The 12,328-nt window shown below is 36.4% G+C and overlaps 1 protein-coding gene across 1 annotated transcript in view; it reads right to left on the bottom strand.

The window, feature by feature from the left end:
* Positions 1-243: 243 nt before the first annotated feature.
* Positions 244-12,328, bottom strand: part of LOC103591685 (testis-specific gene 10 protein) — a 19,593-nt gene continuing 7,508 nt past the window's right edge. The window contains exon 4 of the mRNA XM_008574182.1: positions 244-980. Coding sequence (XP_008572404.1) covers positions 956-980 — 25 coding nt within the window. The 3' untranslated portion in view covers positions 244-955. The remainder of the gene's footprint in view (positions 981-12,328) is intronic.

Raw genomic sequence — 12,328 nt, 5'->3', positions numbered from 1 at the left:
ACATCATATAAATACTAATAATGAAAAGATTCGTTTTTTTATTAAAATGGTAAGAATACAAATAGTTTATATCAGTAAAATACAGTAGTGTTCAAGCTCTAATATCAACATTAAATCAGAACCTATGGACAGATAAGGTAAGAGATTTAGGAGATTTTAAGGGGGCGGAAGGAAACATCACTGAACTTGTTACTCTAGATTACAGACAACTGCCACAGGCAAAGAAATAAAATGGCAATTAAGTTGATTGCAGTACTTTAATGTTATAAAGAAAACTTATTAAAAATACAGATTTTTAAAAATCTTACATTCTTGACAGATACATTATCACCTACCTTTCTATAAAAAAGTAGGAGTAAACACAATTGTAGAAAATGTTAGTCTTTGAGTGGTACAATACTATGGATTTAAAAACCCTAACACACTCCTACTTTCTGCTGCTTTGAAGTCAGATTATGGCATGGAATTTATGTCAAATTGGTTCCAAAATGGAATACTGGGTCCCAGGCCAGTATCAGCAAACTGTGCCCATTTTGGCACAACTCCTTCAGCCATGAAAGCATAAATCACAAAGAAAAAAATTTAACCAACCAATTATTTGAGATACCAAGAAAGAAAAGGAAATCAGTTTTGTAAAAACACTTTTCTCTCTTTTTATAAGCTTCTTTATTTTACTCAGGATAGTTAACATAACAGTGTTCAATAGTGAAGTAAGCAGATTTTACACTCACTATTACTGTATGGATAGAAAGAGCCATATGCATTTTTGTTTTTGTAAGTCATCTCAGATCATTGCAATATGGCGCATGAGAACAGAGATTCAGAGGCACAAAGTTATAAATACATTTAACATTGTCAAGCATTCAAAAGATAAATGCAATCATATAGCAAAAAAAAAAAAAAATCAGTTTGTAACTTTGACCTTTCTCAAGGATGTGAAGAATCTTTTCGTGTGTCAGAAATCTCTATAGCAAAGATTCCTATAAGAGAGAAAAATCATGCAGATTAATATTTTAACTCAACTATTGTTATAATTCTAGAATTACCTTAGCAAAACTAAAACATTTTTTCCCCAGCTTCTGTAAAGGAAAATGGATATAATGTGTTTTTTCACTCAGTTTTCACAAACTGTGGTACATTCATACCATTCAACAATAAAAAGAAAAGAACTATTGATATGTATAACAACTTGGATGGATTTCATGGGCATTATGCTGAATAAAAAAGCCAATCTCAAAAGGTTAGATACTGTGTATGATTCCATTTACATAACATCATCAAAATGACAGAATTATAGACATGGAGAAGAATTTAGTGTTTGCAAGGGGATGGGGATGGAGAAGGTGAGGACTACAACTATAAAGAGGTATCATGAGGGTCTGAGTTCTTTGGAGCTAATGGAACAATTCAGTATCTTGATTGTAATGGTGGTGTGTGTGGTGTGTAAAAAAACTACACACATACATACACACACACACAAATGAGTGCATGTAAAAATTCATGAAATCTGAATAAAGCCTATAAACTAGTTAATTGTATTGTACCAATGTCAATTTCCTGGTTTGTAAGATATTGCCATTGCAGAGGCTGAGGAAGGATATGTGAGAGACTGTACTATTTTTGCAACTACTTGTGAGACTATAATCATTTTTTAAAAATATAATCCAACAATCCTGCTGCTGAGTATATGCCCAAAAGAATGGAAATCATCATGTTGAAGGGATACCTGCACTTCCATGTTTATTGCAGCTCTGTTTACAATAGCCAAGAGATGGAACCAACCTAAGTATCCATCAGCAGATGAGTGGATAAGGAAAAAAAAAGTGTTATATATACACAATGGAATACTACTCTACCATAAAAAGGAATGAAATTCTGCCTTTTGCAGCAACATGGATGCACTTAGAGAACATTATGTTAAGTGAAATAGGCCAGGAATAGAAAGAGAAGTATCACGTCTTCACTCTTAAGTGGGAGATTTTAAAAAAAAAAAGGAAGAAAAATACAACAATCACAAAAATTCCTTCTACTTTCAAAAGGAGAGAAAGGAACTGAGGCCACCAGAGGTGGGAAAGGGGGAGGAGTGTTAAGGAAAAATTGGTAAAGGGACACAAAATATGATTACCTTGTGTAATGATAAAAGAAATACCATAGTATACCACACAATGGAATACTACTCAGCAGTTAAAAGGATCACGTGACAACTACTAGTACATGCAATAACCTGGATAAATATCAAATATATTATGCTGATAAATCTCAAATATATATGGCTACCTGGAAAAGGCAAAAACAGAGGGACAGGAAAGAAAGCAGTTGTTGGGGGAAAGTAAATTAAGTACACTGTCTGTTGTCTAGATAACAGGCGGCAGTCAAAGGACACCATTTAAAACTGGCAGTAAAAGGTATAGTAAGAAAAAAGGGAATTAAGGCCATTACTAAAAGTATAAATAGAAAGACAGCAACTAAAATAAAATAAAACTTTTCTAAATGCCAAAAGAAATTTGTTGAAAGGCAAAGAGGACTCACCAAATGGAGAAACACAGCAAGTATTACATAAACATATACCGTAATCTTAACATAAGATAATATGATAGAGTTGAGACCAAACATAATAGTCACATTAATAACATAAAGAATTTTAACTTATCTATTAAAAAACAAAAAGATTTTCAAAATGGCTCATAAAGCAAAATTCAAACCCATACTGAATCTAAGAGATATACTTAGAAAGCAGTGATTCAAAAAAGTGAAAAATAAAGATATTTACCAGGAAAATGTAGACAATAAGAAAGCAGGAGTTACAACTCTAATACCAAAATAAAAAACAAAATTTGGCCAAGGTGAGATGAGCCCTGCATACCTTTGGGGACCCAGACTCTAGCCTCAGAAAGCCCTGCTCACTGCTGGAACAGGAGTCAAGGTGGTGTACCATAGCTACCACCACACCTACGGTTACCACAAGGATGGTTCACCACCACAGTAGCACCCAGGGCCACTCTACAGGCAACCTGCAACACACTTGACTACAATGATAAAAGAAGAGTCACCAGCAGAGCCTGCAAATAGAGGAGGAAATCTTTATTCTCAGAGTCAACCCCAGAGTAACAGAAGAAGCAAGTCCTCTATCAGATGACCAAACATCAACAAAAACATACTGGAACTACAAACAAACAAGAAGATATGGCACCACTGAAGGAGTACAGTAATGCTTAAGTTCTAGACCCCATAGAACAGGGAACCCTTGAAATGTCTGAAAAGGAATTCCAAGCAATGAGCTGAAGAAAACTCAAAAAGATAAGAGAAGACTCAATTAGAGAACACAATGAAACAAAAAATATTCAGAATATGAAGGAGGAAATTTATAAAGAGATCAATACTTTAAAAACGAATGTAGCAGAACTCCTAGAAATGAAAACTCACTCAATGAAATAAAAAAACACAACAGAGAGCTTGGGTAGCAGGCTAGAGCAAACAGGATAAAGAATTTCAGATCTTGAAGATGGTCTTTTTGAAATAACCCAGGCTGACCAAAAAAAAAAAAAAGAAAGAAAGAATTAAAAATAATGAAGGAAATCTAAGAAAGCTAGCAGACAACCTCAAGAGCTCAAACATCTGAATCATGGGTTTTCCAGAAGGGGAGAAAGGAAAAAACACTGAAAACCTATTCAAGGAAATAATAACAGGAAACTTCCCAGGCATAGAGAGAGATGCAGACATTCAGATCTAGGAAGCCCAAAGGTCTCCAAACAGATTCAATCCAAAAAGATCTCCAAGACACATTATATTCAAATTTGCAAAGCTCAAAGACAAAGAGAGAATTCTAAAAGCAGCAAGAGAAAAGTGTCAAGTCACCTATAAGGGAAACTCCATCAGACTAACAGCAGAATTCTCAACTGAAATCCTATAGGCCAGAAGAAAGTGGGATAATATATTCAAAATACTGAAAGAAAAAAATTGTCAGCCAAGAATTCTATACCCAGGAAGGCTCTCCTTCTGAAATGAGGGAGAATTAGTATATTTCCCAGACAAATAAAAATTCTGGGAGTTCACCACCACACGACCAGCCCTGCAAGAAATTCTGAAGGGAGTCCTTCATCTGGAATCTGAATGATGATGATCACTATCATGGATACACAAGAAAGAGCAAAACCCACTGTTTAAAACAAAAATGCAAATGAGAAAGAGAAAGAAGCTAAATCATGTCACCTCAAATTTCCAACTAACAATGAAAAGAGAAATAAAAGGGGAAGTAATGAACAAAAGATATTTAAAACATTTAAATAGAAAGCAATAAAATGACAGGAGTTAAACAATACCTGTCAATAACAACCCTAAATGTGAATGGATTAAACTCCTCATTCAAAAGATACAGACTGACTGATTGGATTAAAAAGCTAGACCCAAGTATATGCTGTCTTCAAGAGACTCATCTCACTTGTAAAGACACACATAGGTTAAAAGTGAAGGGATGGAAAAGATATACCATGCAAATGGAAAACAAACATGAGCAGGAGTAGCTATTCTTATATCAGATAAAATAGACTTTAAACCAAAAACTATAAAAGGGACAAAGAAGGCTACTATATAATGAAGAAGGGATCTATCCAGCTAGAAAACATAACAATCATAAATATGTATGCACCCAATACTGGAGCACCCAGATATATAAAGCAAACACTCTAAGACTCAAAGAAACAGACCCTAATATGATATTAGTGGGTGACCTGAACACTCCTCTCTCACTATGGGACAGATCTTCCAGGCAACAAATCAACAAAGAGACACAGGATCTAAAGTATACCTTAGACCAACTGGACCTGGCAGATACATACAGAACATTTCACCCAACAACTACAGAATATTCATTCTTCTCATCAGCACATGGAACATTCTCCAGGACAGACCACATACTAGGTCACAAATCTAGTCTCAGCAAATTTTTAAAAAACTGAAATCATGCCAAGTACCTTTTCAGACCACAATGGACTAAAACTGGAAATCAATAAGCAAAACCCTGGAAACTATACAAATGCATGGAAACTAAACAATAGGCACCTGAATGACCTATGGGTCCAAGAAGAAATTAAACAGGAAATCAAAAATTTTCTTGAAACTAATAAAAATAAAGATACATCATACCAAAGCATGTGGGATACTGCAAAAGCAGCACTAAGAGGGAAGTTTATTGCAATAAATGTTTACATCAAAAGAATGTTAAGACTTCAAATAAACAACCTAATACTATGCCTCAAAGAACTAGAAAAACAACAACAACCCAATCCTAAAGGTAGTAGACAGAAAGAAATAATTAAGATCAGAGCAGAACTAAACAAAATAGAGACCCCCAAAATGATACAAAACAGCAATGAAACAAAAAGTTGGTTTTTTGAGAAGATAAATAAAATAGACAAACCATTAGCTAGGTTAACAAAAAACAAAACAAAAAAAAGTGGGGGGAGAACACCCAAATAACAAAAATCAGACATGAAAACGGACACATTACAACCAATACCACACAAATATGAAGAATCATTAGAGACTATTATAAACAACTGTATGACAACAAATATGAAAACCTGGAAGAAATGAATAAATTTCTGGACACATACAAATAACCCAGACTGAATCAAGAAGAGATGGAAAACCTGAACAGACCAATAACAATCAACAAGACTGAAGCAGTAATCAGCAATCTCCCAACAAAGAAAAGCCCAAGTCCAGATGGCTTATCAGCTGAATTCTTTCAGACATATAAAGAGGAATTCATACCAGTTTTCTTCAAACTATTCCAAAAATTTGAAACAAAAGTCATTCTCCCAAACTCATTCTATGAGACCAGCATCACACTGATACCAAAACCAGACAAAGATACAACAAAAAAAGAACATTACAGGCCAATATCCTTTATCAACATAGATGCAAAAATCTTCAACAAAATATTAGCAATCAGAATATAGCAACACATCTAAAAATTTATACACCATGATCAAGTGGGATTCATCCCAGGGATACAAGGGTGGTTCAACACACGAAAGTCATAAATGTGATATATTATATCAAAAAATCAAGAACAAAAACCATATGATTATCTCAATTGATGCAGAAAAAGCATTTGACAAAATTCAACATCACTTCATGATAAAGACTCTCAACACATTAGGTATAGAGGAAAAGTATCTCAACCCAATAAAAGCCATCTTTGACAAGCCCACTACCTATATCATCCTGGATGGGGAAAACCAAAGGCTTTTCCCTTATGAACAGGAAGAAGACAAAGATGCCCACTCTCACTACTTCTATTTAACATAGTATGAGAGGTACTAGCTAGAGCAGTCAGGCAAGAGAAAGAAATAAAGGACATCCAGGGCCGGCCCGGTGGCGCACTGCTATAGTGCGCCGCTTGGGAGTGCTGCGGCGCTCCCGCCGAGGGTTCGGATCCCACATACAGACCGGTTCCCACTCACTAGCTGAGCGAGGTGTGGGCGCAACACCAAGGGTTGCGATCCCGTTGCCGGTCCCGGTCCGGTACGGGCGTGACACTGAGGGTTGCGATCCATTGCCGGACACGAAAAAGACAAAAAAAAAAAAGAAATAAAGGACATCCAGATCGGCAAAGATGAAGTCAAACTGTCCCTATTTGCAGATGACATGATACTATATATAGAAAAACCAAAAAACTCTATCAAAAAACTCTTAGAGCTGGTTAACAATTTCAGTAACATTGCAGGATACAAAATAAATACCTCCAAATCAGTTTCATTTATATTCTCCAATAATGAGCTAACAGAAAGAGAAATCCAGAAAGTCAGCCCTTTACAACAGTCACACACACACACACAAAAAAAACCAAAAAACAAAACAAACCAACAAACAAAATCCTAGGAATCAATTTAACCAAGGAGGTGAAAGATCTCTATAATGAGAACTACAAACCACTACTGAAAAATATTAAAGAAGACACAAAAAGATGGAAAGACATTCCATGCTCTTGGATTGGAAGAATTAACATTGTGAAATGTCCATGTTACCCAAAGTGATCTACAGATTCAATGCAGTCCCCATCAAAATACCAATGTTATTCTTCACGGAAATGGAAAAAACAATCTTAACATACATATGAAACAACAAAAGACCCCAAATAGTCAAGGCAATCCTGAGCAAAAAAATAAAGCCAGAGGCATAACACTACCTGACTTCAAATTATACTACAAGGCTACAGTAACCAAAACAGCATGGTAGTGGCATAAAAATAGACACACGGACCAGTGGAGCAGAATAGAGAACCCAGAAAGCACTCCTCGGGCTTGACAAAGACAACAAAAACATACACTGGGGAAAAGACTGCCTCTTCAATAAGTGGTACTGGGAAAATCAATATCCATATGCAGAAAAATGAAACTAGACACGCATCTCTCACCATATACCAAAGTCAACTCAAAACGGATTAAAGACTTAAGTATAAGACCTGAAAATGTAAAACTACTAAGGGAAAATACAGGGGAAACACCTCAGGAACTACATCTAGGCACAGACTTTATGAACAAGAACCCAAAAGCACAAGCAACAAAAGAAAAACAATAAACAAATGGGACTATATCAAACTAAAAAGCTTCTGCACAGCAAAGGAAACAACCAACAGAGTGAAATGACAACCTAAAGAGTGGGAGAAATTTTTTGCAAACTATACATACAACAAGGGATTAATATCCAGAATATACAAGGAACTCAAGCAATTGCACAGTAAAAAAACAAATAACCCAATTAAAAAATGGGCAAGGGAGCTGAATAGACATTTTCCTAAGGAAGACAAAAAATGGCCAATAGGTACATGAAAAAATGCTCAATATTACTAATCATCAGGAAGATGCAAAGTAAAACCACACTAAAATATCACCTCACCCCGGTTACACTGTCTATAATCAAAAAGACAGAGAATAACAAATGCTGGCAAGGATGTGGAGAGAAGGGAATGCTCCTACACTGTTGATGGGACTGTAAATTAGTACAATCACTATGGAAAACAGTATGGAGATTTCTCAAACAACTACAGATAGATTTACCATACAATCCAGCAATCCTACTTCTGGGTATATACCCAAAGGAATAGAAATCATGATGTCAAGGGATTATCTGCACTCCCATGTTCATTGCAGCTCTGTTTGTAATAGCCAAGATATGGAACCAACTTAAATATCCATTGATGGACGATTGGATAAGGAAAATGTGGCATATATACACAATGGAATACTACTCTGCCATCAAAAAGAATGAAATTTCTGCCATTGCAACAACATGGATGAGCTTGGAGAAACTTATGTTGAGTGAAATAAGCAAAGCAAAGAGGGGAAAATACCACATGTCCTCATTCATAAGTGGGAGCTACGAGAGAAAGAAGGAAGGAAAGAAAGAAAGACCACAGTGGTGCATTGGACTCGCAGAGGGAGAGAACATACCTAGGGTTGCAAAGTGGAGCAGGGAAAAGGCAGAGGGGTAGGGAGGTCGGGGATTAATTGGGTGGAGGATGAGGTATAATTGCAATTTGTAGTAATAGGCATGCTGCCAGTATTGATCTGACCATCACATCTTGGGCACAAGTGATGATGGTCAGCTTTGTACCCCATGACTATTCATAACCAATAAAAAAAGTAAAAAAATAAAAATAAAATAAAATAAAATCTTTAATATTAAAAAAAAATAAATGCATCAGAAAAGGATACTTTATGAAAGTCACATTTCACAGTGAAGAATGACAGTTCAGAATATCTACCTAACAAATAAAACAGAAACTATCTATATAATATAAAGTTTATGAGAGACACAAGAAGAAATAAAAACATTCTAGTAATAGGAGACCTTAAAACACCACTCTTAGTACAAAACAGGTCAAGACGACATAAATTAAGCAACAATATAAAAGATATACATAAAATCAAAAAGGTAAATCTTTTAAATATATATTAAATACTGTATCCTGATAAGAAAGAATATATCTTCTCAAGTCCTTGTGAACTGTTCACAAAAATTGATCATGTAGTAAAACGCAAAGAAAACATCAGTAAGTTTCATAAAACAGAAATATTATAGAAAATATTCTCTAATCACAATGCAATAACACTAGAAATTAAAAATGAAACTAAAACACAAAAAGCCCTTCCAAATAGAAATTAAAATATTTTCCATCACATAACTCTTGGGTAAAAGTGAATATACAAATAAAAAGTACAGAATTTTTGAAAAGTAATAATAAAAACATCACATATCAGAATCTATGGGATATATTTAAAGCAGTGATCAGCAGAAAATTCATAGCCCTGAACATTGCTGTAAATAAACTAAAAAAAAAAGGCAATAAATGAATAAATTCTCAACTCAAAAATCTAGAATAAAACCCCAAAATTAAAGGATAGCACAAAGGAAGGAAATAATAAAAATAAAATCAGAAATTAGTAAGAGGAATAAAAATAGTAGATTAAATCAGTAAATCAAAATCCTGTTTCTTTGAAGCAGTGAACTAAGTGAACATATCACTGGCTAATGCAATCAAGAAAAAAGGTGGGGTGGGGGAAGGGAAGCACACATATACAAATAAGAAGTCACAATGGGGAGGGATATAACTATTGATACTAGGGAAATTTAAAAATTCATAAGATACAACATTGGTCACTTCTGTACAAATATATTTAAAAATTTATAGGAAATGAATAATTGTTTAGGAAAATAGAGTGGAGATACAAAGCCTAAAAAGATCAATTTCCAAAGAAGAAATATAAAGTTACAAGGAAGTAACCAACAAAAAAAGAACCAACGCTATGTGGTTTCACAGGTGAATTCAACCAAATCTTTAGAGATCAGATAGTCTCAAAGCAATGTAAGTACTTCAAAATATAGAGAATATAATTCAAGACATAAAAATAGGAAAAAAAGAAGTAAAACTATCTCTTTTTGTAGGTGATATGATAGTACAGTAGAAAAACCTAAAGAATCAAAGACAAAACTTAATAAAATAAGAAAAGAATTTAGCAAGGTAGCAGAATAGAAAATTAATAGTCAAATGACAATAGCATCTGTTGAAGATATAATGAATAAAAAAACATTTATAACAGCTGCAGAAAGGATAAAATATTTAGTAATAAACTTAACAAGAAATGTTCAAACCCTATATAAAGAAAACTATAATCCATTAATGAAAGACACAAAAGTGAATTTGAACAAATGGAAAGACATCTCTTCTTGGTCAGGATGTCTCAACATTATCAAGATGTCAGTTCTCCCCAAGTTAATTTACAAACTTGTGGTCAAAACAAAAATTCCAATGGGCTTTTTTTTTTAATGGAGCTTGACAAGTTGACCCTAAATTTCATGTAAAAGAAAAAATTAAAAGAAAATACAGACACTTAAAAGGAAGAGCTGTTAGGGAGCGCTAGCCTACTGTTGTGCTGGAGCTGGCTTACAGTTGATTTAAAACATTCAAGAATTTTGTGGTTTAGTGGTTAAACCATTGGTAGCTTGAAACTGGACGCGTATTTACACCACAGAAATTGGTAGTGCTACAGTTCAGGGCTTCTCCCTTCTCCCCTTTGGAGAGCCAGTTTATCAGAACACCATTGGATTAGCCCTACAAAACTAAAAATACCACAAATCCTTTATAATTAAAATAGTACGGGACTGGCACATGAATAGGTAAGTCAATGGACTATAAACAGAAAGTTCAGGAGACTTGAATCACCGGGACAGAGTAGTTTTAATAAATGATCTTGGAACAACTGCATAGTTATTTGGAAAAATATAAAATTAGATCAACTCCTCAAACCATACACAAAATAAACTCCAAATGGGTCAGAAATCCAAATGTAAAGAGTAAAACATTGGTAAATTTCTCTATTATCTGGGTATAGATAAAGATTTTCTAACTATAAGTAGAAATCCAGATATATTAAAGGAAAAAGTTTTAGAATTTGACTACATAAAAACTTTTACATAGCTCTACCATAAATCAACAAATTTACATCTATTAAAAAGCAACAACAGCCAAGCTGGGGCCTCTAGAGATCAGAGGTAGAGGAGGAGAGACCTACAGAGTGCATGAAGGTGGGAGAAGCCAGGATGAGAGAAAGAAAGGACTGCTCCCACCATTTTGAGCCCTGGCCACTTCAAGGCGGGAGCTGGTAAGTGCATGAAGCAAGAGCTGGCAAAAGCCACAACTGTGCCCTTCATATGAAGTTGCTTGGAGGTGGCAGGGGAGAAGAGGGCCTTGGTTCCCATGGACTCACATAGGAGCAAGGAACAACTGAAAAAAGCCACTCAGAGGCTGGTGAGTCATTGCAATGGACCGGCACATGACCCATTCTATAGGAAGTGTTTGGAGCATAGGCAGTGGTGGAGACGGGCCACGGGGGGAACACTGGGGCACAACATGGACAGCTGATCTGCCTGCCAGTCAGCACAGGACCACTCAGTGGACACTGGTCAGGAATACAGATCTGCAGGGGGTGCAGTTTGCTGAAAAGACTCAAATCCAGACCAGAGTTTCCACACAACCCAGGTGCACCAGATCTCGTCAGACCTGTAAGTACTTACAAGGTCAACCATTAAAACCTGAGCTGCACAAAAAGCCTTCCCCAGGGAATCAGCAGCAATGAAGTAGTTTAGCTCAATTATAGGGCTTTAGTGCTGGTCCCCACAGGAAATTTCTCCATTTTAGAAGTAAGCAAAGGACAACAAATTGGCTTAAGTGCAGAGTTTAAGTGTTGGGAACAGTGAATAATCCAACACAGAGCTGAAAGAAAAAACAAAATACCCACAGACCAGGGCCGGCCCGGTGGTGCACTCGGTAGAGTGCGGTGCTTGGGAGCGTGGTGGCCCTCCCGCCAAGGGTTCGGATCCCATATACAGACCGGTCCGCTCACTGGTTGAGCGCGGTGTGGGCGCGACACTGAGGATTGCGATCCCGTTACCGGTCGCGGTACGGGCGTGACACTGAGGGTTGCGATCCCGTAACCGGTCACGAGAAAAGACAAAAAGGAAAAAAAAAATACCCACAGACCGGAGACAAAGTTTGATATTAACTAGTCAAGGTCTCATTTCACCAAAAAACACCTATAAAACCTAGAAGGACTGGAAGCCCCCTGGGGTCCCAAGCCAGGGAGTGGGGAGGGCCGTGGGCCTCAGCAATACCCCCACAANCACTTCCCCAACACCCACTACGATGCCAGCAACGACCACCAAGCCACTGCAGGAAGCTCCCTGGGCTCCTAAGCCCAGGTGGTGGGGGGCTGAGGGCTTCAGCCACACACCCCTGACATCTGCATCCAGCCCAGCAATGACC

Source organism: Galeopterus variegatus, unplaced genomic scaffold, assembly GCF_000696425.1.
Source record: "Galeopterus variegatus unplaced genomic scaffold, G_variegatus-3.0.2 Scaffold1010, whole genome shotgun sequence".
Taxonomy (NCBI): Eukaryota; Metazoa; Chordata; class Mammalia; order Dermoptera; family Cynocephalidae; genus Galeopterus; species Galeopterus variegatus.
The sequence above is the reverse complement of the archived record's forward strand: the minus strand, read 5'-3'. Positions and strand labels throughout refer to the sequence as shown.